Here is a 27,325-nt window from a genome sequence, read left to right as displayed (position 1 = left end):
TCAAAGCCTGGAGTAAGTTACCTGCATCTGTTGTCATCAGTAAATGCCTTTATTTCTTTCAGTTATCATGTACAAAAATAGCCCACAAGTTGGTATGGTCTGTATCTTACTCCAACACCATGCTATCTGGGTCCATCTGTGCTGCTAAAGCAGTGAAAATATTAATACTTGGGGTCTTGGGTTAGATAACGATGCATGTGTGTGTGTGTGTGTGTGTGTGTGTGTGTGTGTGTGTGTGTGTGTGTGTGTGTGTGTGTGTGTGTGTGTGTGTGCGCATATGTGTGAGTGTGTGCGTGTGTGTGTGTGTTTGGATAAGAATGTATCATTCTCATGGCACAGATGGATCCCTGAACATCATGTCCTGAGTTTTCTCTCAAACAGGACCAGGCCTTGTCCCATACATGCTACTTCTCCGACATCACCAGTTTACACTTGGTACTCCAGGTGAAGACTCAAAATAATCCACTCATTAAAAGTCACAAAACACAAGCATTTCTTCACTTATAAACTAGAAGTGATATATGGAGTGGATTTCCATTTGTAATTATAGTACAGAACCCTTCAGTTGATACCAGTTAGTCAGACAATATTTCTTATGATCACACACTTTCGAACTGCTTGCTTATTGAGACCACACTGTCGCACATATGCTCCCTCCTCTGTGTAGCACGCCTTCTTTCTTTCATTAATAAAGTGTGTTAGTCACACTGTAGTGACTGGTAAAGGTTTTGAAAGTATTATTATTATATGGAAGTTTGGCTGGAGTTCATGATAGATTGGCTTGTCAGCCCCTGAAGGTCAATAACTATGTCACTCCATTGACTTCTTTTCCAGACTGTAGAGATCAGCTGGGAAATTGTCTCCATTGCACTGAACTGCATTCTGAGTTCCATTCCCATGTGCCTTCCCGTCTCACTCCACGAATACTGCGCAGTTCCCAGAAACCAATTCCCCCCATCGCCAATAGATGTCTTTTGGAGAGGGTGCAGGGGCACAGGTGATCCAGTTTTAAAAAAGAAGACCGTTTTCACCTGCTGTTTTAGCTAGTGGACCCTCCTCCTGCCCCCTGCACATGTATTAACAGAGGGCCAACTTAACCTCCAGAAACAAATCACTTTATTTTTGGCAGCCATTGCACAGCATGGCGAGACAGCGTGCTAAAGCCGCCCAGCTGTCCCCTGACCTCCCCGCGGACACACCAGGTCTTTTATTCTGGGTGCAGGGGCTGTCTTTAGGGCTAGGGCTAGATTAGCTTACCTCTGCACAGGCAAGCTGCCTCCTACTAGCAACCCCCCCCCCGTCTCTCACATACACACACACACACACACACACACACACACACGCAGACACACACACAAGAGTAATTCCCTGCATGTATCCACTTACTGATTATGGCAAAGAGGTTGCACAGGAGACCAGCAGCACAGCCTTTGTCTAGACACTGATCAGGGCCGAGCATAGTATACTGCACCTAGAACCTTTTGCTGTTGATTCAACAGTTCAAAGTCTTGTTGTGCTATAAGGACAGATTGGCATCTCCATGTTTGAAAGTCACAAGAGAAGGTGAAGGTTTTGTTCCCAGTTCATGCAGTGCAGAGAGAAATAACTAGGCCTGCGCTCATCTTGGAGATTTTCCCCATGTTACTCAGTTAGCTTCTGAGGCTCTTCTATTTTCCTCTGGGAGTGTAGGGAGGTTTTTCGTCACTAAAATGACCCATTTGTTCTTTACATTAAATATTTATGAGTCCTTGTTGTCTTGTATGTGATATCTGATAGATCCTACCAAATATGGGATCAGAAAAAGCCAAAGACAAAAAAAAAAGCAATCTGTGTTCTGCGCTCTTACATCCTGGCTCTCTGGGTTTCTAGGCACCCCCTCCTTAATGTCCATTTATCTGGAGGCATGAGAAATGATCCCATTAGCATTTCTGCTGCTGGAATTGAGGGATTTCAGTATTAGAGACACATAAAAAAAACTGGTGAAATGTATATGAGATATTTGCAACATCATGGCAACATGTTTAGTTGTTTTTGTCTCTCAGACCTGATTGTTTTCATTTTATGCTTCATGTGTCCTCAGCGAGAAACACTCCTAAAATGAGGCCAGGTGAAACGTACCTGAAATGCTCTCCTTCCCACTGCTGAAATATTTGGACAGAGTACATGAACGTAAGAAGCTGTGGGCAGACTGTTTATGGTGATGGAAACAGTCTGACAGTGCAACCAATTAATATGAGTTAGTTATGCAGCTCTAGAAGGCTACCAGAGCAGGCCCCACAAATGAACAGACTTAGATAACAGGCCCAGAGACACAAAGGCCAACCAGGCAGCTGTAACAAAAGTTAGCAGAGGTTGTGTGTGCTGTAGTGACAGTCATAACACTGTAAAACCTTCCAGCTGACAAGGAAACTCAACATTATCTTTAGATAAGGATGTCTTTGTTGACCCTTAGAGGTAGCCTGTTTTTTCCTATACACTCAGTCGCGTAAATAGTTCAAATGATTTGTTTATGAGAGGTCATGAAAGGTCATGAGGAGTGTCTGCTTTGCCAGGCACATGTGATCCCACCTCTCATGCTGATGCTAATTAAGCCAGGACACCTCAGCCGGCCTGTAACATACTGCTATTTAGGATGGGTATTTTGGGCTGGTGCTAAGTCAAATTCACAGAGTGGAAATCAGCTAGCCTGCATTTAAATTGGGGGCCTGAAATAAACGGCTCTGGCGGCTCGCAGTAGCCTCAGGAGCACCGTGTTGGTGCAGAAGTGGCAGAGGGTTCAGCCGTTTTAAGACAAGCTCCTGCCATCTGCTGACATGGGCAGGGCTACTGGGTCCCTCGCTGTCTTGGCAAAGGCTACCATGAAACGAACTGCATGACACGGGCTCCAAATATGGACCCCCGGAGAACCAAAGCCAAACGAACCCCCTCACCCCTCACAAGAGCTTGGGTTTCACCCCAACAGAGGGGACTCAAACGTGCATTTTTGAAAGGCCTTTTTTTTTTATGTCTGAGATTACATAATCCACAAGCAGTGGGTGGCATACTGGGAAACGGCTGTATTTTTGTGGCGTGAACGCTTGTGGTTCTTCTTGAGACCCAGACGTCCGGTCAACCCAAGCTTCCTGTTTGCGGTCCACGAGGCTGCGCTGCTGGGCTCACCGTGCTTCCTCTAACCCCTCTACCTGTGCGTCTCCCTGCAGGAGCATTTGTGTGTGACAACACCAGCAGCTGTTTGTGCACTTTGTCTGCATTCTCCAAAGGACAGACAGGTCAGACAGTCTGTGCAGCACTTATTATATGGCTGATTCACAGGGTGAGGGCTGGCTGGCCTTGGCCATCTACTCTTCATCCTATTTTATGGTGAGGCATTAGCAAAGGAGGCCACAACCTTATTAGGGCCAAGGATTAAAGTTTGCATGTCATCAGTGTGATTTCAGTCAGGCATGCAAACTGAGACATACTGTATATATCTGCTTGCAGCATGCCCTGCCCAAGAATGGTTCAAATGTGAACGGCTTTATCCCATGGCTGCAGTTTGGTGCAGATCAAATGCCTAATATGGAAAACAAAGCCTGGGATCAAGAGAGCTGGATTCTGCCATGGTCCCAGCAGAGACAGGGAGATGCACACTGGGACATCAGTGGCTTTAGCAGGATATAGTATTCCATCTTAACTATAAGACCTACCACCTAATGCTGGGCTCCTGATGCCATTCAGGAAATGAGTAGTAGTTGAATCTCATCCCTCACGGTGGTGGTTGTTGCTTACTGTGCACCTGAGGTGAGAAACACTCTGCCAAATTACAGTGACTACAGTCCCGCAGAGTGGTTGCACAGATCTCTATAGCAATGCTTTAGGAGAAGATGAAGCAAAAAAGAGCAGAAGAAGAAGGAGCCACTGGAAAGAGCCAGAGTTCCTTTGGCATTTTTAAATATGTCCTGCACTTCTAGTAATAGAAATAACAATGACGTTATCCTCAAAAACTAGACTCTTACTGAGAACTGAGGGAGTCATTAGTGGTGTTGCTGCGCTTGCAGTTATATATAGAGAATTCCACTGTCGTATTGACATGTTGGAAGATCTTAGCATGTGCAAATTAGAAACTGCTACTCCCTCAGAGAGATTCGTGTCCGTATGATGTCGCATCCTCTGAACAGGTGTTCTCTGTGTGTGTGTGTGTGTGTGTGTGTGTGTGTGTGTGTGTGTGTGTGTGTGTGTGTGTGTGTGTGTGTGTGTGTGTGTGTGTCTTCGAAAACAGAGAAGGTGTTATCATTAAACACACAGCAGAATAGACTAATGTTGAAAGCCTTGATGAAAAGTTTCATATACACTCTCACACACACACACACACACACACACACACGCATGGGATCAACACATTATCATGTGTAGTGGTGGTGTGTCACACACTAATAGCCTCTCAAACAACCTATAAACATACTCAAACTCCCGTGAAGGGGAATATGTGAGAGATCTGTTTTGGTCTGTGTGCACAGAGATTCCTTTCATCCTTATGTCCTATTAAAAGTTATTTGTTCTTATATTTTCATCTTATATAAGCTCTTTGAGCTACTTTTACATTATGGCCAACACTGATGGCCAAGTCTAAGACACACACAGAATGGAGCTTTTGCATTTAGCATTGAGTTTAGTGAATTAACACACGACCTCCACATTAATCCATTAAAATTATTAATTTAGTTGACTTGGTCCAAGGCTGTGCAATGCTGAGATAATGTAATATTAATTGAGAATATCTGAGAAATATTATTTACTGATTTATTTAAGGGGAGTCATTAAGGAAATCCATCTGAATTTATTCAGCAGAAAAACTTCTCTTAGCACAAGATGTGCCTGATTCAAGAGATTCTGCACATCTCAGAATCGGTTTAGACACAGTGACCTTTCTGATGCCCCACCTCTTATATATATATATATATATATATATATATATATATATATATATATATATATATATATATATATATACTGATATATAGTAATTAGCATACTGTAAATGTTGTGAAAATTACTACTTAAAAAGTCTTTTTTTGCTACATCCTGATTGCAGGTGTTTCACTGAGCTTCTCAACCACTTGAACTATAAGTAAGCATTTGTTCCTTGGTATTACACATTTCTTCCAGGATGTCATGATGCAGATTAAAAGCACAGAGATCACGTATTTCTACAATTGTAAGTGATCCTTCACTAACTGTCGGAGCAGATAAGGGCCTCTATCCAACATGTGCTCTATGCTGAGATGGCATTTCTGTTGGCAGTGGCCTCTGAAATCTGAAACTGTCAGGCAGTGATTTGTCTCAGACACCACAGTTAGCCCTTTTCCATGAAGCAAGCACAGTTTGTAGCTTACAACACACTTGGCTTAGTAGGGACACTGGGGACACTAAGGCATTTAAATCTGGTATTCAGTAATGTGCTTTATTAACATTTATCCAAAACTATGAACGAAATATACAGACGTCGTGACTTGGTTATGCTGCCACCTTGTGGTGCTGACGTTACACAGTTTAAATCTGCAAAGAGCCAAAGAGAGGCCAGCAGGTTAGATGGCGACTCCTAGTGGTGAACTAGTTCAGCTGCATCTTCACTACTGCAATATACAAGAACAGCACTTATCAACCTTTTAAAAACATACATATTTAAGCCTTATTTATAGGAATTCTCTACAGGAATATCCGTAGTGGTAGAGGTACTAGGAATCATTTCAACCAATGGAAATACTGGCCTAAAATTCTTATCTGCAGACATAATACGTAGTCCAACTTGTTGCAGATTTCCATTCATACAGGCATGTGCAGAGCACAGTGGTGTTTGCCATATTAATGTGTTGAGAATCAATAACTGAGTCTGCTTCTGGATTATGACCAGTGTTATGATGATAAATCTCTATTGAAATTCATATTATAATCTGTCAATAGTCTGCACATTTTTATATCTCCTCGCCAGTTATTTTGGGAGTTGTTATGCAGTGCTTGCAGTGTATGCAGTGTCAGCTCTCTGCAGGAGTGAGGGTGATGTCTTGTCTGCAGTGTATGCAGTGTCAGCTCTCTGCAGCGGTGAGGGTGATGTCTTGCTTGCAGTGTATGCAGTGTCAGCTCTCTGCAGCGGTGAGGGTGATGTCTTGCTTGCAGTGTATGCAGTGTCAGCTCTCTGCAGCGGTGAGGGTGATGTCTTGCTTGCAGTGTATGCAGTGTCAGCTCTCTGCAGCGGTGAGGGTGATGTCTTGCTTGCAGTGTATGCAGTGTCAGCTCTCTGCAGCGGTGAGGGTGATGTCTTGCTTGCAGTGTATGCAGTGTCAGCTCTCTGCAGGAGTGAGGGTGATGTCTTGCTTGGGCAGGAGGCAGGCAGCACAGAGCCCAGTGGCCAGAGCTGCACTAGGTAATGCCTCACCAGATAACCAGAGCGTGAAACCAGGGGTCACACACACACAGTCCACAGGATCACAGCAGGGAGGGGGAAAAGGCACACATTCTGAGTCAGAGGCCCCTGGGTCAGGCCTGCGCTACGGAGGCCTCTCACTGTGGTGTGTTTGTCTGCTTGTGCCTGGAGGTTGTGGCAGAGGACCATATGTAACACTGAGAATCGCAGACAATGGGCCTTAATGAGAAGCAGCAATGAGTGGCCCCCGAGGAGGGCGCGGTTTCTGCCCTCTGCTGGGCCGTGTCGTGCTTCCTCATTCACTCTGCTCAGCCTGGCGCGCTGCTTTTATGTTTCCCAGTTGAGACAAGTTTACCTTGTTGTGCAAGGATACATATCAGCAGTCAGGGCTGCAGTGTGATGGATGCCTTGTCTTAGCAGGCATGCCTGCCTCTGACCTGAAACAAAGTTAAGAGGTAAGACTTTAACTAGCATCCTGCACCACAGGGAGTCTGCACGTCAGCACCATGTCAGGCAGCGAATCTTGCAATTCGTCAGGCCTCTACAGAGAGCTACACTGTGCAGCCAGTGGTTGAGTTTTACAAAACATGCAGACTTCGTGAGACTTGCAACAATGCAAAACATCTTCAGAGCCATTTTGAGTGTCTGAACACTGAAATGTAGCTTTTCAAGTCTAATAAGCTGGACTTGTGCAGAGCCAAACCAGCACCTGTGCCATTGTCCAGTTATTAAAAACTCAGTTTAGCCACTGACTACAGATAAATCTGATAGTGTCAATGTCACAGCCAAAAGAGACAATTTTGTCAGCATCAGAAGAATGAAGCCATTAGACTGCACTTTTATTTACTCACAGAGCAAAACGTCAAAATCTAAACAAAAAAAACAACACCACAAAATAAACAAACCCCATAATCTCCAATTTTATCAGTGTAAATAACACACAATTAGACAATGACTTACTACAGAGCTCAGCATATTTATGAATAGTGTATTTGCAACTAGTAATCACCAGCATGACAATTTATATAATTTTGATAATTTTCTCAACATGACAATTGAAAGTATGTTCCAGGCTCATTAGAAAGCCTTGGTCAGAAATAAAATCTCCAGTGCACTGGTGTCATGAACAGGCCGTCCACTGTACACACTGGTTATATCATCAGCCCCTGGGTGGGTCGGTATGTTGGACCTGACTCAACAGGCAGTATCGACAGTGCTGGGAGAAGAGAGAAAAACAACTACAGTCGTGTTTGGTATTGACTGCAACACACTGCAGCCTTGAAGGCTCCTGTAGCGACACAGTTGAGGGACCAGCCGGGGCTGCAGGAGCGTGCTACCTAGGAGAGGCTTGGAGGCGCGAGGCCACCCCGGGCCCTCTCAGTGGAGCACTCACTTGCCGCTCTTTGTTACTTCGATCACAAATTCCCCAAACAAGTGGGTGGAACTCGGACACACAGTTTTAATGCTTCTGTGTGTGGAGTTGCATGATTATTCATTGCTTTGCTTTCCCCACATAACTGGTGCAGGGGAGAGAAAATTTAAGATGCTTTAATCTCAGGGGTAACTTGATTAACATATCTAGGTCACTACACAAAGGAAGGTGTAATTATCTACCAGTGACCTGCCTCTACTCATGCCATGTGCCTCCTGCCTGAGTGGTGCAGGTGTTTGGGTGAAGGTGTGGGACAGGTCATGGTGATCCTTGGAAGCCGCCTCCCCCGGGAATTGCAAAGCTCCACGGTTCGCGAAGTGCCCCGAGCCTGGGGCTCAGGCAGAGCCGCCCCCGCGTGAAGGTGGCCAGCGGGCCACAGGAGAAAAGGAGGACGGCTCCTCGACAGAGCTGCGCCGCATGGCAGCGGCGAGTTCAGGAGTTGGCGGCACAGGTGCTCCTGGAAGCCGGAGAATGGTTCCAGCAGGTGAGGGTCCCCCACCCGGGGTAGATAGCCCTCGTCCAGCAGACGCTGCAGAGCTCCGTGCTTTGGCTCCTGGGAGGTGGTCAGCACAGGCCTCAAGGGTTGGTGGGCTCCCCCAGTCTTCTTGGTCTCTTCCATAGTGCTGGGAGTAATAGGGTGGATGGTCTGTACCACTACTCTCTGAGGGGTGATGCGGGGCGCCAGGGACATGCGGGGTCGCAGGGCTAAAGGCTGATACGGGCAGCTTCCTCCGGTAACTGCCATCTTTCCTGAATGGTCATTCTCCCAGGCAGGGGCATTCGAGGGATGACCCACTGTGTGAGGGTGTTGACTGAGACCAGTATAGGGATTATCTGGCCTTTAAAGACAACATGCAAAAAACAAGAAAGAATTAAGAAAAGCAAGAAAAGACCGATGCACATAAAATAGGAATTTCCATACTACAACAGATTGTCTTTGGAATATATGAAACACTTCACACTAGAATGTTGTGCCGATTGCCATTTTTAGGTGATTTTTTTTTTTGTTTGCAATAAAGAAGTAAAGTATGTTGAGTGTTAATTTTAGCAATCCCAGTTACACTGTCAGAGCTTGACTTGGAATGCACTTTTTAAGCAACTCTAAGTAGTCTGTTACTACTGGTGACTGGTCTTTTGCCTTTCAGGCAAACAGAAGCCATTTCAAAGGCTTTGCAGGTCCCACCCTCATCTCACACTTTACTAACTCGGCCTCTCAGTGTTTGCGTTGCTGTGTTTCATTTCATTTTACCGAGCCACTTTAATTCCGTCTTATTAGTGCGGCTGTGGGAGCTGATAGCTATGGAAATCCACGAGCCTCGCTCGCCTTCCCTGTTCCGTCCTCTCCACGCTGCAGCTTCTCTCTCTCAGCCATTTTCCCGAGCACTCCACCCGCGCTCCTCCATCTCTGCCACTCCTCCAGTGAGCTCGCACTCACACGCTGTGGCGAGACTAACCGGGCTTTGAATCATCAGCGAGCCGAAAATGACTCGCGTGTGTCTGCCGGGTGAGATATCAGCCGAGCTTTTTCTCGCTTGCACTTGAGAAATTTAATGAAAGAAGGTTCTTAAACACAAAGTGAAGTTCAGCCTGGGGGGAGGGGCACTCAGGGTGTGACAGCAGGGGGTGTTTCCAGCTGAAAAGAGAGGAGGAATTTTCTCCCTTCTGGGCAAACGAGGAAGTTACTGAACAATAGAAAAGCGCTGGTGTATGTAACTGTTTGTAATAAAGTGGGGCCATATTTGATCAACGGGAGGGATAGAGGTGTTCAGCTTGTGTGGTACCACTTTCATGGATCATCTTCAGGTCTGTAAACGCTGGCATACCTGTGCCAAGCTCGGCATGGCGGCCTCTCCACACTCTTCGATTTGACGGCAGGGAGGAAGTCCCTAACTCTAGTATATGCAGAACCTTTTACAGCCAGAGTACATCTGTGGAAGCATTGCATCACGTGGCTTTTAAACAGTAGCCATATACTTCCCATGTTCTTTCTTTATCAACATTGTCAAAAATAATCTGAAAAGTCATTTTCGGTTGAAGTTATGCTGAGACATGATGTATTGTGCTGAATTGACTCATTACCTTGAAGTGACAAGTGGTGGAAGGCTGAGTTCAGTGATGACTTGTCCCCTGGACAGTCTATGTGACTTTTTGACCTTAGGGTCAAAGGCTAATGTGTTCATCACAGTTGGCAGGCTCTTCAAACTTTGAGTGTCCTCCTCATCCTCCTCATGAGGCCCTCTAACAAGAGGGCGTGGCCTGCCAGTCACATCCTCCAGATCACATGACACGGTTAAATAAACCAACCCAACAGAGAATATATTCCTCACATCCTTCTTATAAAGTGAATATTCTACACAGCCAGGATATATTATTAATTCACTTCCATTGTAATTACACTGTGTTTCATGTCATGGCTAGGCATAAGTATCAGTAATAGTTGATGCCATGTAGAACTACACATTTACAGGCACCTATTTAATAATGCTGTAGACCTGAGTCACTGCATCCTCTCTGGAGTTACCCTGCGCTTCCAGACTGAAGCAGGCTCGGAGTAGAAGGACGGTACTGGAGAAACCTCACCAGACTGCCAACTTTTTCTCACCCTTCCATGGCGTATTTTATGGAAGTGTAGCTCAGCAGGCCTAGTTCACAAGGCAAACAGGCTGTAGTAATTTACTACTACATTTTGAACGCTAATCACTTAAAGCAGTCAGATATTTTTGCTATTTAGAAGCACTACTGATTTCCTTATCTTTTTACAGATAATGGATAGTAAGTGAAGCTTATGACTCTTACCAGTCCCCAGACTCATCCATGACAGTGTGTTTATCTGTGGTGCCCATTCTCCTCCTCTCACCTTACATGAAGGAAAGCATCATCTTAGAAACCCATATTTATATAGTTAGTTTTCTTGAGCAATAATTTCTCGATTACAATAACCAGCATGACTTCTAGTATTCAATTTGTATGGGAATGTATTAGCATATAGATGGGTAATTGTTGCATTGATTCAAAGCTGCGCTGAGCAAAAAATAAGCTGCTGTGCTGATAATTTGTCCATTACATATCCAGAACTTTTTTTTTTTACCAAATCCCATGGTCAAACAGAAATTAATCCAACGTACAATCCACCATGAAATAAGACACCGTATGCCTGCTCTTGATCACGCCATGAACTCTTTTCCTTTCAAATCTTACTGTACACGGAGAGAAAGGAGCCAAACAAATTCAGAGCCAAACAAAATCAAAAGGCACAAAATGTTAGTTATGATGCCATTTTTCTTACTTACTCCTTTTCCGAGTCTCACAGAAAGTAGTGGCCTGACTGCTTAATAAAACTCACAGCAGAACTAACAGGACAGTCCTGCAAAACATACCTGGTCCCTGCGCTGCTTTCCCCTTTGCCAGACAGTCTTTTGTGGTGAAGCGTGGACATTACTCTGACCTCCCTACATGACCAGTTTGAACCAACAGACCTTCTGGATCCTGATTGGTTGGAAAATCTCATGTAAGACCCCACACAGAGCTATTGAGAAACTCCCACTTGCTCCATGATTTGCTCCTTTTTTAAGCAAGTAATTTAAGTAATATACTATGTAGCCACATAACTGGAATGGCCATAAAAGTTTTCATTTTTGTTTAATGGGGTATTTGCCCAATTGTCATTTTAAAAGCTCAGAAATTCCAGATACAGATCATGAGATGCACGTGAAATCTTAGGAGTTGTGCGAGGGCTTAGCTGACTGGATTATGTGCTGCCGAAACACTGTTTGGAGGTGAAACATTAGGCATGTTGCTGCAGAGCCGGCTGGGAGGGAATGCTGGTTGGGCTATCAACGGGGCCACGCCTCCCTCTGCATAGCTGGCTGGGTGAGCTATCAACGGGGCCACGCCTCCCTCTGTAGAGTGAGCTCCATTGCTGCAGTCTCCCACAGAGCAGAGTAATACACTGCTACCATCACAAATTCCACCCACAGCAATCATTACCTTAGCCTCTCCCTCGTGCACACAGACAGACAGAACAGGGTGTACACAGTTCAGTTAGCTTCCTGTTAGGCAATCAGCATGCATGGGTCTTCAGAAACAAAGCCACCACAGGAGTTAAACATAGAACTAAAGTGAGTGTTTTAAATGCATTATTGATTGTAAGTAATTCCTTTCCCTGTTCCAAGATGAAGGTAGTAGGATGTTTCACTTTTTGCACAGGACCAAAAGCAATTTCTGGGTTATGGAGAAGGGAAGGGGGAAGAAAAAAATATTCATATGGCTGACAAATCTCTCTAATCCAGTAGGCTGCACATTACATTACCAGAACTTATGTAAATTCTATCACTATTTCACCACCATTATTCATAATTTACCTCATGGTCTTCTGTAATTGTGTAAAAGAAACTAATAAGTCTAAAAGAAATTGTAATAATGGGTTGGACAAGTTGCAACGGAGGGGGCGTGGCCTAGTGGAGCTCACACTTAGGAAGACAAAAAAAAGCATCTGGACTTCAGTGCCTTAAAAAACATGAATCAGGCTCCATCCAATCAAATTAACAATGGCCCTCTTAACCTCAAGCCTCTGCCCACTGGCAGGACACAAAGGCTGACTGGACCTTGACAGCAGTAGCATATCTGAAGGCTCGCTCAAAATATCGTACAAAAATAATCCTAAGATTTCACCAAGACAGATGAGTCTGCTAGAATAGACATTTGATTCTGAATGAAAGCAGAAAGTGACCTTTTTAATGGGCTGTTCATACCTTAGAATGTATCTTACCATCACACACAACATACAATCTCGCATCTAGATCTATGGAGCTTTATCCATGCCTGTTGTAGTTCGGGCACCAATTTCAGCTATACTACCTGAAAAACTAGTCTGGGTTGTAGACAAAAAAAAAAAAAAAAAAAAAAAGTCTGTTTGAAGATTAACGGCAACCTCCCCCAATGAAGAAATTAAGGAATGTGGAAATTACGGCTGCATGGGAAAAAAAAATAAAAATCAATCAATCATCAAACCAAGTTGGCAGCTCTATCACTCAAACACTGCAGAACACACAAAACAAACCCTAACAAGAGGTTTTAGTCCTATGGGTGCAGTAAGGGAATACTGTAACACAACCCTGCATGTGATCAGAGAGTTCTCCACTCACTTTATTTCACATACGTGAGGAAATCAGGTCCATACAGAGCAGTTATTTCTCATAACAAGACTGAATTCAGATGTTGCATCTGTATGCTTGAGCCAAACATAACTATCAGGTAGAAAAAGAAAATCTTACACACACACACCGAGTGTATTTAAGTCACTGGATCTCTAATACATGCTTTTTACACCATGTAAATCTGCAGAGGGTGGGAATGTGGTCATTATAGGTCATGAAAGGGGTAAACAAACCAGTATTCACTCATCCAGTAGCATCCTCTAGCCACAGTACACTTCTTTAATAGAATATTTTTAAACAGGTTCATATCTCTCGGAGCCCACAAACTTGCCTAATGATCAAGACAACGCGATGAGAGACGAGACTTGAAATTCGAAATTGTACAAAAACGCCCATTAAATCTGGTCTGGTAAGAAAAAATGGTAACATAGAAAACAAAAGATGGCATGTAGGTCAGCTTAACTGACTATGCTAGACTTCACACCCATCGATCCCACACAGAGTCCAGTCCAGAAGGAAATGAGCGTCTCTCCTCACCAGTAACACCAAAAAGCTTCCTCGGTTTCTTTCTGTGCCAGCCGTTCAAGTCCCTCAACGCAGCAATGCTCAAAAGGTCTGTGCAAGGAGGTACCTGGGCCACCTCCAGAAATATATCACACTGTAACTAAATAAAGGCAAAAGGGGAAAAAAAAAAAAAAAAAAACCTGGTGTGTGTGGGGGAGGGGGAGGGGGAGGGAGGGAGCAAGGAATGATGCACAACCAAAGCAATTTCTTCCCTATTGAAAAAACAAGGAACGTGGTGATAAGCTCTGAAGCTTAAGAGAATGCATCCTTTTTAAAGATTTTTTTTCTCGCTTTTTTTTTTTTTTAAAACCTTTTTTCTTGGTTTTTTTTAGCTTTTCTTTTTTCCCCTCCTATAAGTGTTGATTCAGTGCAATGCATGGAACGGTAAAGGGTTCCCCCTTGGTTTTCTTGCAGCGTTTCTCTGTGATCGATGGGGTCGGGCGTGGCCGACTCGCTTTAACTGGTGTCCATGGACTCCATGTTGGCTGAGGAGGAGTCCCTCTGGATGCTGTCAAAGATGGCGGCCAGCTCGGGGTTGGAGCTGATCTGCGACTGGAACTCGCTCATCAGCGGGCTCTTCTCCGCCTCAGGGATGGTGAGCAACGCAGCCACGGCGCGCATGGCTGACCTCTTCAGCTCGTCCTGCTTCTCGAATTCCTGCTTCACCGAGTTGGCCTTCACCTGCGAGGAAACACGAGCAGGGTTAGGACGGGCCTGCGCCGCACCTTGAGCCGTGGGCTATGGGTGGAGAAGGGGGGCTCGCTCACCTTTGTTGTGCATGTGGCCCGGAGGGGCTCCACCAGCCTGTCAAGCCTCTGCAGTACAGCACTGGGGCACAGAGTGGACAATCTGGCCAGCATGAGGAACGTCAGCATCTACAAAAGGCGGGGGGTCGTCAAAGGAAGTCAGCGGCACGGTTACTGGCATGGTCTGCACACAGCTCAGCGGGCCGTGACGCTGTACACTGCGGCTGCTTTGATCCAACCACCTGGTTTTCCGTTTCCAGTCTAGCCACTCTCATCTGGAAGGGATTTAGACCCGGGGGGAAATGATCGCTCACCTTGATATCGTAGTGGTCTTTGAGTCCGTCTTCCACGTGATTAAGAAACTCGAAGATGTCGAGTCTGTCGAGGCAGCTGTCTAGAAGCGTGTACATGCACTCGAACGCGGCCTTTCGGATGTCCAGGCCATCGTCCACCGTGTGTTTGAATGGGCCCATCTCCACCTAATACGGAGCAGACAGGAACTCAGCGAGCTTTGAAAGAGCAGCGGGGGTCAGTGCGTGGGCGGGGCAGCACGCAGCAGGAGCATGTACCTCTCTAATCAGCTCTTTGCGCACTTTGGTCTCATTGTACAAGTGAGGGAGAACGGTGTCCAGGAGGTCTCGGATCAGCGATGGCTTGTTATGGGCTGCAGAGTTGAACGTCACAAGGGCCACCCTTCGCACGTTGAGGTCTGGGTCTTCCAATGTTTTCAAGAAATCACCTGAAAGGTTCAAAAAGAAAAGAAATGATGCCATGCAGTGTGGAAAACGTCAAACTGTGCATGAGTGGAAAGTCGGAAGGGAAAGGAAAAACCCTCTCCTGGCGGGAAATCCCTTACCTATGCAGTTTTTCAGGAGGGGATCAATTGTCTGTGGGTGGTCTGAAATTGTGAACTTTACAGCGGTGACTACTGAGCTTCTGGCATAAGAAGAACCTGGAAGGGAAAAGACCGTTAATACAGGAACGAAATGAAATCAGCCCGACCCACACTGAAGCTGAGATTTTCTTTATACCACTACCCACCATCATTGTACTACTGCCGAGGAGTGCTGCAGTAACCTAGTACTTACTGAAACAATGGTTTACATTTGTACAGTGGAGCTTCTATTTTTGTGTTATAGTTCCTGACAGGAATCCCTCACAGCCCCCAGGGTTCAGAGACGGAACAGGACAAAAGTGGGAAGCCCAGGATGACAGCATCTGCACCACTGGCCCGAGACCAACACTCACCTGATAGCAGGTAGCCTTTCAGTCTAGGCAGTAGCGTCTCCGGGTCTATGAGGGTGAGCTTGCCCAGGCACTCGGCCACGACATTCCTTGTGCCTTCCTCTGTGCACTCGCAGTGCTTGAGCAGTAGCGTCCACACGTTCTCCACGTAGGGCTTGAGGCCAGCCACCGACGCAGAGCTGATGATCTCCTTGAGCGAGTGCAGCAGGAGGTACTGGCGCTTGGGCTGGCCAGAGATCTCCTGTAGCACGAAGGGCAGGTACTCTGGCAGGTTCCCCACGCTGATGCTGCCCAGCGCGTACGAGGCAGCTGACTTCACCTCCTCGCTGGCCGATGAGAAGGCGTCCAGGATGACGGTCTTGAGCTCGGGCTGGCTGCTGAGGTCCACGTGGTGGCCCACCTCGCCGAGCGAGAGAAGCGCCAGCAGGCGGATGGAGTCAGTGGAGCGCGAGTTCTTCACGTCCTGGATGAACTGGCCCACCACGGCGGGGCCCTCTTTGGGGCAGGCGCGTGTCAGGGCAGCCACGCACTTGGCGATGGAGTAGTAGGACTGCTTGTGCGTGAGGGCGGCGCTCTGTGCATACACGGGGCCCGTCAGCATGCGCAGCAGGTCCATGTAGCCCAGGCTGGCCGTGCCGGTGGCCACCAGGGCCTGGAAGAACTCCAGCATGGCGCTGAGGGCGCCACCCTGCAGGAGCGGCGAGCGCACCAGCGCGATCAGCTCACCCAGGATGGAGCCGCCAATCTTGGCCAGCGAGTCTGGGTGCACGCGCGCCAGCGTGGTGAGGAAGCTGATGGCCATCTGCGACACATGCATGTCGGTCTCACTGATCAGCGGCGGCAGCTCGGCCAGCACGGCGTCGATCATGGCCGGCGTCACGCTGTCGCTGTAGTTCTTCACCAGGATGTCCAGGGCTGCCAGCGTGCTCAGCTTCAGTGCCCGCTGGTTCTTGCGCAGGAATGAGGCCAAGATGGGCACGGCCTCGCCCAGCACGGGCCGCAGGTCAATCTTGAGCGGCGAGCCAGCAATCAGCGTCAGCGCCTTCACCGTGGTCAGCCGCGTGATCTCGTTCTTCAGGCGCTCCAGGAAGATGTGCAGCGTGCCGGGCAGGTCGGCGCCCAGCCGGTCGCCCAGGTTGCAGATGATCTGGCCCATGCAGGAGATGGCGCGCTCCTTCACTTCCTGGTCGATGTCGGCCGCCTTCAGCCGCTTGATGGTGCAGGCGAACAGGTCGCTGATGTAGGGAGAGGCGTCAAAGGCGTCTGTCTGGTCCAGCGGTCGGATCACGCGCACCAGCTGCTGAGTGACCAGCAGGGCCTCAGATGTGATCTTGTAGAAAGGGTCTCCCACGCAGGCCACCACAGGGGGCACCAGGGCCTGGACGTGGGGGTGGAAGACTTGGGGCTGATGGTTACACAGGATCACGTATAAACAGGACAGTGCGTCGATCTTCAGATTAGAGGAACTTGATTTATCGTTCAGAGAGAATATGATTCCTGGATAAAAAAATAAAGACAGTGTGAAGTGAGATGTCATGCCGCACAATAAGAAACTTAAAAAAGAAAAAGAAAAAAAAAAAGAGTGTGAAGTGAGATGTCATGCCGCACAATAAGAAACTTAAAAAAGAAAAAGAAAAAAAAAAAAGACTGAAAGCAGCAAAAGCAGGCAGAGGCCTCAGAGGGCTTCACATTTACATTTTTCAGACGGACATGTTTTTCATTTTCCACCCCTTTGGCAAAAGTCTAAATGCTGCTGATGCAACAGAGCAAGGTTCTCCTGGCCAGTGTAAGGGGACAAGGGGGCAGGGAGACGTCAGGGCCAGCGTTTTGGGCGGGGAGGGGCAGGGCCACGTACCTGGGATGAGCACTGGGATGTGCTGAGTCAGGGCCCCTGGCAGCACGTTCACCAGCTCGGTCAGCATGTTGAAGCAGCACTGCCTGGTCTTCACACTCTTCTCCTTCATCTGTTTATGCAGAGCTTTCACGATCATGGGCACCTGTGCGCACGCGCCAGCAAAGGTTGTGTGAATAAGGCTGCGAATACGTGAGCATGAACAACAGAAAGATGAGAGTGCCTCAATCAGCACAAACTGGATTTAAAAAAAAAAAAAAAAAAACACATGGTATCAGGCTTAGGTGCACGTGTGAATTCGGGAACACAGCTGTGTGTGTGTGTGTGTGTGTGTGTTGCACGCCCTAACCTGGCTCTGCAGCATAGTGAGGGGGGTCTCGCCCTGCTCCATTGCGTCGGGATCACACAGCCAGCTCTGGGCGGGGCGCGTCTGCTTCAGCAGGGATAGATAGGCATGGAAAACATCGGCCTTCACATTCTCCTCGCGCTCCTTGAAGCGCGCCGTTAGCGCCGGCGACACCGTGCGGTAGAACTCTGGCAGCATCTCGTGCCGCGTGCTCACCACGGCGTCTAGACACTTGGCCGCCGCCCGCCGCACCTTCCAGCTCATGTCATCGTCGTCGCTGTACTCATCGTCACTTCCTGCACGGATTGCCGTGGGACGGAGGCGGGTTACAAAAGCACAGCCTGGTCTGTGTACTCTGTACATGACGCACTTTACAAACAGCAAGCTAATGAGATCAGTTTAGCAGAACTATAGCAAGAGGCGTGTATGGAAGCGCTCGTGTACGACTTCTGGCATCAGCTAGGACGTTTCAGAAGCAACTGACTGGTGGAAATAGAAAGGAGAAGTCCTGTGAAGACATGGATGAGGATTCGAGTAGCAGACAGACAGACGCCTCACTGTGGCCATATTAAAACCAGCCGGAGGTGCTGCAAGCTAGCGAGGATCCAGCATGTCGAATCACTGAGGGACAGCAGCGGCCCCGAACGAACAGGAGTTACGGAGAATGATACAGGCTGGCACACAGAGCGCTTACAGCTAAAAAGATCAAATGGAGTCAGAGCCAGTCATTAAGGAAGCATGAATGCTCCACTTGAACAAAACCACAGAAGATACTTTGATTTTCTTTTCCTGCACACGTTTCTGTCTGGCTTACTACTCAAACGGTAGCATACAAGCTAGCAGTTAAACGTAGTTCTTAGGATGTAATAACTGACAAGGGGTGACACTCATTTTTGGTATGTTTTTGCTCTGGTCACTATAAATTTACCTGGAATAGTAACAGCTGTACACAGTAGGTTTTTAATGCCTCGGTGGATGCCAGTATATGCACTGCTATAGGAGGGTAGGTCAGGAGCCTCTGTGCTGGACCTCTCAAGGACATACTTTCAACATGCAAAGCAGCCACTCTTTAAGAGCCTGTCATTTATAAGCGTCAGTGGCGCTCACAGAGAACACGCGTGCTGAAGGGCAGACATGCGCATCGTGTGCACTTCAGATGCGGGAGAAATCACTGCCTCTCCAAGCCCACTCGACTTTCGATAACCGCGGTCAGCCATCACTGCACACGGCTCTACACGGAGATACGAGTCTGCGAAGGAGAGATCGCGCCGAGTGTAACACGCCTGGCCTGAAAGCTTATTACAGAGGTGGCCACACAGGCCAAACAGGGCTCCCTCATTCACTTAAGAGGAGCTCCAGGCATAGTGACACGGGGTGTGGGCAATTACCCAATGTCCCCTCCTGTTCCTTGTGAATGGGCAGGGCACGGACTGCTGCAATTTCAGCCATTGTCCAGCCACTACCTCCAGGAGGTATTGCTCAGGTCGGAGGAGCTGTGAGAGGAAAAGGCTGTGGGGTGCAGCTGGGCGCACTGGGGTTAAGTCCAGCCACACCCAGCTAAACGGCTCCTCCCATACCAGTGATGACAGCGAACAGCGCCTCCCCCATGCAGAGGAGATGGAGTGTGCGTCGAAGACTAGGATCCCCCCTCACCTTGGTAGTCCTCGTCCACACCGTCTGCATCCATGGCGTTCTCGTCTTCGTCCTCGTCATCGTAGTTGTAGTTGGGGTCATAGGTCAAGTACTTCAGGCAGATGTTGATGACTGTGGGCACGTGGGGATAGACCTCTTTTGGACACCTGGGAGGGACAGGGAGAGGCCAGCGCTTTAGAATGGAGACCGCCGGCGTTCTGGGCCTGTGTGCAGTGGGGCGTGGCTAAGGCCCGTGGCCCCCTTCCCCCATGTGCCTGCTCATTTTGCTTCCCAGTCATCTTATCTGAGACAAACAGGAGTTGATAATATGCTCAGACGTCTGCCCGCGTTGCGTCTCCATCCTGCTGTGCCACTGCAGCAGTGCCAACACCCAGCGAGATTAAACAGAAGTCCACAGCTCACAGAAAACCCTTATTACAAAAGAACTTAAGAAAACGAAAACAAAGCACTGTAAAAGAGCAAAGGAGCAGGCGGTGGAGACAGACTTGGGCGTCGGGAAGCCGGCAGAGACGCGGAGGAGAGTGCCGATAAGCCCGAGGCATTCCTAAGCAGGGGTTCTCCCGGTGAAGCGGAGGATGCGAAGGCGGTCCTGAAGTTAGCTGTAATGAAACATGCATCACTCAGCGTCGCAGCCTCCAGTTCTGCTGTGGAGAGTGGAGGGCAGACCTTCCATCGCAATTCACGCAGCATGAATGAACTTGCTGGGGAGAGTATATGCCCACTCTCACTCTATGAACGTGAAAGGTTTCCCTGAGCCGCGGGGGACGTGAGACCCTGGTCCTGACTGATACGACCATGCCATAACTGCATGCCCTTCCCTTATACCAACCTCCTGACGAAGGACTCGAAGGCTTGTATGCAGTACTCCCGCAGTTCGTCATCATCGATGTTGCAGAATTTCACCACCAGGGGAATGATCTTCTCCAAGTACTCGCCTGGGGGGGGGGGGGGGGAATGTGCAGGAACAAGGCGGTTAGTGCTCATTCAAAGCCTCAGCACGCTTCAGCCGGCAGAGTTGAGTGATGCCTAATCTATTCAGCAACACGCAGACAGAACTTCACATCAAAAAGCGGCGGGAATTTGCGCACTTTAGAAAAGTGGCCTGACAAAGGCTTCTTGTTCCAACTCAGCTGAATAAACGATTTTTAAAAAGATGGCACGTTGAAGAAAAAAGGGGTGGGGAGGGGACATAATTAAAGCCAGTAGAGAGAGATAACACCAAAACAGCTTTGAGGGCACTTCTCTGGGGTAATCTTGCACATCTAAAACACTGCCGTTTCTCTCGTGAAGCGGAGGCGGTAATTGTTTGATGGGTGAAGAGGCATACAAGCTCCGTAACCTAAACAGCTTTTCACTTCATTTCACTCGGGTCCTGGTTTTGGGTACCGGCTGCGCAAAGTCTCCGCCTGGCACACACATGGGTGATTTTCACTGTCAAACTCCAAGGCTAGTCGACTCGGGCACTACCTATGCAAGCTAAATCAAGTCTATGGAAGCTAATTCTGCTACTCTACAATTGTGCAATGAATTGTGGAAAAGGAGGGAGAGAAAGGGAAAAAAAAAACAGATGCTTCCAGAATAAAAAACAAAAACAAACCCAGCTGTCAGGGCAACAGCGACAGCAGAAAAGCATGCGCCTGAAACAGAATAAACTGTTCATTATACAGGGCAAGCAAAAAGGAAAATGTGTGAGTCTGTGTTCACAGAGCTTCAGACCTTGAGTGTGATGTTACAAGCAAAAAATAAAAAGAAATCTGAAGAGGTTCAACCATTCTGCCTGGGCTTTGGATAATTCTACCGAACACAATCAAATGGACAGTGCGGCACGTTTCACGAAAGGGCCGCGCACGCCTGCCTCACCACTATGGGGCTTACAAACGAAGATGCTCAGGTGACTGGAGTGCCATCACACGAGTCCGCCTGATTCTCACCGATTCTGTGGCCGGCCTGTCGGCTGATGGCAGCGATGCACTGGATGTAGGTGCGCGTGGTGGACATGGAGTCGTTGCGCGAGAGCTCGGCCAGCAAGTGCTCGATGAGGTCCACGAAGACGAGGTTGCCGCAGCTCATGACCAGGTGGCCCAGGGCAATGATGGTCCTCTTGCGCACAGCCAGCCGAGCACTGGTCAGCTGGGGCAGCAGGCAGCTCAGGATGGAGGGGTGGAAGTTCACCAGCAGGCCTCCTTGCCTGGAGAAGAGGAAAGCAGCAGAGAGCTGGAGTGGAGCTCCGACAGCTGAGAAAACCGTGACGATGTAACTTCCCAGGTGGCCTCTGAGAAACAGCTCCGTCACTCCAACAGGCATATGGCTGAGGGGAGAGTTGCTATAATTCACCAGGAAGGTTTGAATGGTTGTGTCTGGACATGCACACTACTTTAACAGCCTAGGGAGGAGAATGTTCTTGGAAGTATTTCTAAAGACTGCTGACACAAAAAGGTTTCGCTTCTCTAAGCCTTACAAACCATTATTACTGAACAGTTTTTCACTTTAATGTTTTCTTGTGGTCAGTTTCTCCAAAAAACAACCGAAGCAGATATGAAGAGATTGATATTTTTATCACGTCTTGGGGGGGGGGGGGGGGGGAACAGAAGTTGTTTATATATTTTATGCTAGCATTTATTGAAATGGTTGTCAATACTGACAGTCAGTATTGTGAATTTTTTTTAAACAACCTTTTAATAAAAAGTGCAGCACTATGGCTTGTGTTTGCAATGTACTGCAGGTTATAGACGTTCGGAATGTAAAGGACACAACTCTCTACTGTACTTGAGCTCAAGGTTGAGAGCCAACAGCCAATCCAGTGAACCTAAGATCTGAGAGTTTTGGTCAGAGCGCACCTGCACAGCATGTCAGCCATGATGTCTAGAGCCTCCAGCTGCACGGACACATCCTCCTGCTTGGCGATGGCGCTCGTCAGGCGGCCTGTGATCTTTTTGCACACGCTGGAAGCAAGGGCAGAGCCTGCAGAAAGAGAGACACACACACACAATCATTTCGGCCTCCTGGCTGGTAAACGGAAATCGTGTCCACTCTGTCCTCATAACCACGCTGAGAGAAGGCGAATGAGAGGGAGGTCTCTGGGCACGCTCCACAGCTGTACCAACATACAGGGGTGCAGGTGGAGTGCTTGAAATCAGGGATGTGGGACTTTACCGCTGGACGCTGGCGGAAGCTCCCCGATGACTGTCTTCAGCCCGATGCTGGAAATGTCTCGAAGCTGCTCTTTATCAGACAACATGTTCGTGCACAACGTGTCGACGATGGTCTCCACCTGATACTCCTTCACTTTGCTAACAAGAGGTCCCAAACTGCAATGCAAACCACCACAGTGTAATAGCAGCATTTTCATAACTATTTGTATCTATTGACTTTTTATTTACCGATGTCTATGGCCCTGTCGCCAATTCATCCCCAAGGCCCTAGATAAAATAACAGCATAATACAGCTTGCAGAAAAGAGGATGAACTGCATCTCTCTGATGAAAAACAGATCGATTCATTTAAAAGGGATTCAAAATGTCTCAGTAGTTATTTTCAGAGAAATATGTAGTATAATATGTCCCTGAACCATTAAAAGGAAATCAATTCAGTTCTCAACCATCCAATATTATGCAATAACCTATTAGGAAAAAACAGGAACAGCTGAAGAATAGGGATTAGCCAGAGCAAAACATTTGAGGGGTGTGAGGTCTTTTCTCTAGGCGATAAGCCTTCAGTACTATCCAAAACTCACAGCTCCAGATTTGCCATGCTCATTTCACATTTCATGTTAATTAGGGATGGCCGTAGGTATTCACATACATGTCCCAATATCCAAGGTGAGCTGGGTTACATGTTTTACAAAATGCATCAGTAAAAAATGCACCAGTTTACAGTGCGCTGACATTTCTTCTTCCAATGTGCACAGGGAGCTGCAGCATCATGCCACTAAGAATAAAGCAATATAAAGTGCTTCCACAAGAGTTTCAACTCACATTAGGATATGCAGGGGGTTCTCTGTTTCTGATCAATTATATTACAGAATTATTTTCTTGTTTGAATGTTCATATTTTTTAATCATAAAAACATTTACACAACTGTCCCCTACATTAAATGCGTTGACTACTAGGAACTCAGAGTTTTGGGCACTTAATGAAACAACTAGCATCTATGTTTATTTGAATATTAGACCCTATGAAAGCCACGCATTTCAATATTTCTTAGGTCTCAAATGTTCTCCCAGTATAATTCAGCCATATAATCATACCATTTAACAGCCAGGTTCTGAACCTCCCCGTTTTTATCCTCCAGAAGTTTGAGGATCATCTTCACCACTTTCCGCTCACTGTCATCATCCAACTTGATGGAGTCTTTCTGCAGCTCTGACATCAAGTCATTCGTGGCCATGAATCTGCAGGAACAGAGAACAGCCCAGCTAAGCAGGATAAAAAGAACATGCATCTGTTCAAACCCCTTTCCCAAAGCATGGGGCAGAATCTTGTCTGGGTAGCACCCTGAAATTCTTGATATCTGTGCTCAGTGCACAGGATGGGACAGGATGGAGCAAAGCTAAATTCTGATTCATTAGCACAAAGATAAAACTCTATGTTCATGTTTGGCTGAGGACTAACCAAGATACTGTTCCCTAAATCTGAATATGAGTAGTACCAGCATATTAAACTAGACAGAATATAGTGCAGACATATAGCATTTGTGAAGTGACACGACTGAAATTCGCTTGCTGCACATTTTGCATGTCACGGCTTGGTTGACTCATCATAATCCTGTTTGGAATGAAACTGGAGTGGATTATCTTTCCAACACCCACCTTGCCTCTCCATATGAACATCAGCATGCGAGTTCTGTGGGAAGGGGGGTGGCATCCAAACTGCGACACACACCTCCATCAAACAGAAGCAGCTGCACAGGCATAAGTCTGATGCCAAAGAATCTCAGTACAGGCCAAGTACGGCATTGTCAGCTCAATCGAACGTCGTATAAAAGAATAGCTGCAGAGCAAACAAACTCCTTGAGCAGCCACAATATCCCAAGGAAGTAATAGTAATATAAGACCTACGAAACCAGACATTTGGTACAGATTTAAGACAGCAAGAAACATCTAGAAATTTGATATTACTACCATCCTAAATCTAGTTTCAAGATTGCAAACATGCAACCATTCCAAAGCTGTAAACATCCACTGTAAACATACTCAATAGAGCATTTTGTTATAGTATATATCCTCCTGTATCTCACCTAGTAGAGAATGTAGAGCAAGCTGCTAGCAACACCAAGGGAATATTGTCATAAATAACTAAATGACTGTGGATAAGATTGTCTTCCAAATGCTGAAAAGGTTAAATATGTGCAGATTTTGTTACACACTTTAAGTGACCATCCAGAAAACTAAAGTCCAATTAAAATGCTAAGTGGTGCTAGATGGGGCAGAAACAAGGTCAGCTTCAGTCAAAATGGCACGTGACAGGAAGCTCCAGTTCAGCGGAAAGACCTAATGAGTGTGGAGGAACCTGCTGTGACGGGTCTCCACAGCTCAAATATCCTCAGCGAGGTTCTACAGTGGTTTGATGTCAATGCATTACATGCACTGCCTTGAACTTTACCATTTCTGACACGTTACAGGTGACTCTGTAACATATACATAACTCATGGAAGCTGATTTCTGCTGTATACACGTGTGCAAAATGCCAAATTATGCATGTCAGAACGGAAAATGATAAGATACACATCTGAGCTGACTATTGTACTTGTACAGTACGAGGGAACATATTTAATCTGGCTCACTAATAGTGACTAGAAACGAAAACATGTATCGCGATATAGCTGAAGGTGTCTTCTTATTTATCTAGCTATTTAGGTTAACGCTCTATAAAGTGTAACCGTACGATCAAGTGCTACTCTTATTTTCCTCTACCAACACTACTGCTGTTTAACACTTTAGACCTGGTTAGTCCAACGGCCCGCTTGGTGATGCAGAACTAGAGCTACGCTAGGCTAGCTGTCCTAGCTAGCCAGGTTAAGTCACTTAGCTAGCGAGCTTTGCTAACAATTTAATGACAAGAAAAGTAGCCAAGACATCCGATTGTCAACACTCTCGACCGACAGAATAGTTAAATAAAAGGACGAATCAAAACGCACTGCATTACGGTGCTGTGTAACACCGGGCAACTAGTCGTGCTGGGTTTAAGCGTTCGTAGCTAAAAGCAGCTAGCTAGCCATCAACGTTGCTAGTTCGCGAACACTAATATGCGCTTAGCTAGCGCGCGCGGTTAGCTAGCGCCGGCTAACCGTGAACGCGCGCGGCTCAGTTACCGTTAGCTAGACAGCTAAACGAGGACAAACAGGGACATGTTTAGGCTCCGATAGGTTGCAGGGTGATGAGAACTTTCGTCACACAACACAGTTAAAGTACACAGTTAAACTACACAAAACTGTACACAGTTAAAGAAGCCAAAATGATCCATGTATGGGTTTTTGGCAATAGCTTTATGTGCATGTACCCACTAGGCTAACTAGCTAAACAAAACACCCAATGATCCGCGGCCTAGCGGGAGCTAGCTGGCTTGGCTAACTACTCAGTGCGCGATCGCAACATCATTTCTTATTAAAGTGACATTTTAGTGCAAATATGAGTACGTTGTCTTGTTTTGGGAAACTAACATACCTGAAATCCTTGTCGCTTGAAGTCATTTTTTCCAAGAGATTGGAGATATGGTATGAGGCACTCGCCATGTTTGCAGTCTGTTAGAAGAGCTTGCTAGCGACCACTTGTAAGTATCTCGGCCAGAATGACTTCTCCCGTTTCCTCGCGTATTTTGGCTGCGAAATAACGCCGATTCTCTACAACTACTGAGCTTTGTCTACGGCCGGGCGGTGATCAGCAGCTGCGGAGTATGAAGTAGACTTTCATGCCTTTGAGTTTGGATGTTTGAATGGAGATCCCACTTCGTTCTGCAAGAGGGAGGAGCTGCGCGTCCAGACGCTGTCGTGCAGCAGGTCAAAGGTGAGAGCCATTTGTCCAGGCGGTCCTTGGCGGTGATGGACGCATGGACGCATGGACGCATGGCTTGTCCCAGCACACACTGCACGGTGGACTACCCTTACAGGGTTCATTTGTCAATTGAGGGCAAGCTTATGTATTCTTACCTAGATTTTATAGGGGGTCAATTGTAACATTTGGGTTTGTTAAATTAGATGTTATATAACATGCATAAATGTATGCAAACATAAATGGCTATTTTAAACCATATCCATAGGCTATATTAAATGGGCTATTTTAAGTAGTTCTTTGTTACATTTAACAAAGCTTGAACAGACAAATATTATAGGCCTGGAGCATAATTTTCCTATCATAATATCCCTTGTGAACATATGCCAACTGGGTTCGTAATGACAGTCATTTTTATAGTGTTTGTACTTTCTATGGTCTCTTTTTTTTGATGATAACAACATCTCTGAAATCAAATATGGTAAGGTTTGCTTCACCATGCTCTGCTTGATGATTCATGGTAAACAGGAGGTCAAAGATAATTAAAATTACAATGAAAACTCTGTCATTAATGTATAATAGACCCATGCAGTAAGAGTGTCTACCCTTGTGCTTTCAAATGTACACAGTCACAGAATACATGGCACACACAGTCACAGAATACATGGCTGCCCTGTAACTAGAATGTTCTGAGATATATAGTACTGAATATACAAAGACAAGTAGCTAAGACTATATCAAATTATGCAGATGATATTTTTATAAGTCAATAACGTCACTAAAATTCAATTAAATAAGAGCATTCATTGGGCTTTTTGGTCATTTGAAGAAATAGCAACCAGGTTTCTAAAAATAGCCTTTGATTACACTTGATTACTCATCAGTCTGATGGTATTTTATTTTCACTGCAACAAGAAACCAATTTGTCATGGGTCTTAGACAAGAAA

The 27,325-nt window shown here is 46.6% G+C and overlaps 2 protein-coding genes across 4 annotated transcripts; both read right to left on the bottom strand.

The window, feature by feature from the left end:
- Positions 1-7,222: 7,222 nt before the first annotated feature.
- si:dkey-39a18.1 (uncharacterized) lies at positions 7,223-12,814 on the bottom strand. 2 transcript variants are annotated; one of them, XM_081723185.1, is made up of 6 exons: positions 11,123-12,814; positions 10,629-10,689; positions 10,354-10,474; positions 9,912-10,102; positions 9,656-9,760; positions 7,223-8,671 (listed from the first exon to the last, which is right to left on the bottom strand). In XM_081723185.1, exons 2-6 carry the CDS (start codon positions 10,673-10,675, stop codon positions 8,032-8,034), a joined length of 1,104 nt encoding a protein of 367 aa, XP_081579311.1. In that variant the 5' UTR covers positions 10,676-10,689; positions 11,123-12,814; the 3' UTR covers positions 7,223-8,031. The 2 variants fall into 2 exon arrangements, with proteins under 2 accessions (XP_081579311.1, XP_026858040.3); XM_027002239.3 differs by having other exon boundaries at positions 11,210-12,814.
- Positions 12,815-12,947: 133 nt separating this feature from the next.
- Positions 12,948-26,373, bottom strand: cand1 (cullin-associated and neddylation-dissociated 1). Of its 2 annotated transcripts, XM_035528340.2 has the most exons (15): positions 26,055-26,373; positions 23,640-23,783; positions 22,548-22,702; positions 22,232-22,355; positions 21,326-21,582; positions 20,224-20,329; positions 19,395-19,540; positions 17,745-18,037; positions 17,399-17,540; positions 15,547-17,040; positions 15,155-15,250; positions 14,868-15,037; positions 14,613-14,777; positions 14,320-14,427; positions 12,948-14,233 (listed from the first exon to the last, which is right to left on the bottom strand). In XM_035528340.2, exons 1-15 carry the CDS (start codon positions 26,120-26,122, stop codon positions 14,009-14,011), a joined length of 3,693 nt encoding a protein of 1,230 aa, XP_035384233.1. In that variant the 5' UTR covers positions 26,123-26,373; the 3' UTR covers positions 12,948-14,008. The 2 variants fall into 2 exon arrangements, with proteins under 2 accessions (XP_035384233.1, XP_081579310.1); XM_081723184.1 differs by lacking the exons at positions 22,548-22,702; positions 26,055-26,373 and having other exon boundaries at positions 23,640-23,776.
- Positions 26,374-27,325: the final 952 nt, after the last annotated feature.

This window comes from Electrophorus electricus, chromosome 11 (assembly GCF_041902795.1).
Source record: "Electrophorus electricus isolate QZ-2024a chromosome 11, ASM4190279v1, whole genome shotgun sequence".
Classification (NCBI taxonomy): domain Eukaryota; kingdom Metazoa; phylum Chordata; class Actinopteri; order Gymnotiformes; family Gymnotidae; genus Electrophorus; species Electrophorus electricus.
Note: the sequence above shows the minus strand (reverse complement) of the source record. Positions and strands in the feature narration are given on the sequence as shown.

Bases quoted from the DNA above. Each gene is read 5' to 3' on its own strand.
- si:dkey-39a18.1 (XM_081723185.1), bottom strand. From the start codon at position 10,675: ATGGGCACCACAGATAAACACACTGTCATGGATGAGTCTGGGGACTG. The intron at 10,475-10,628 runs GTAAGAGTCATA...CTTGTGAACTAG, and splicing joins ATGGATGAGTCTGGGGACTG to GCCTGCTGAGCTACACTTCC. The intron at 8,672-9,655 runs GTATGCCAGCGT...TTGTCTTTAAAG, and splicing joins CCATGCCGAGCTTGGCACAG to GCCAGATAATCCCTATACTG.
- cand1 (XM_035528340.2), bottom strand. From the start codon at position 26,122: ATGGCGAGTGCCTCATACCATATCTCCAATCTCTTGGAAAAAATGACT. The intron at 20,330-21,325 runs GTGAGAATCAGG...CCCCCCCCCCAG, and splicing joins ACAGGCCGGCCACAGAATCG to GCGAGTACTTGGAGAAGATC. The intron at 14,778-14,867 runs GTACATGCTCCT...GCTCCGTATTAG, and splicing joins GCAAAGAGCTGATTAGAGAG to GTGGAGATGGGCCCATTCAA.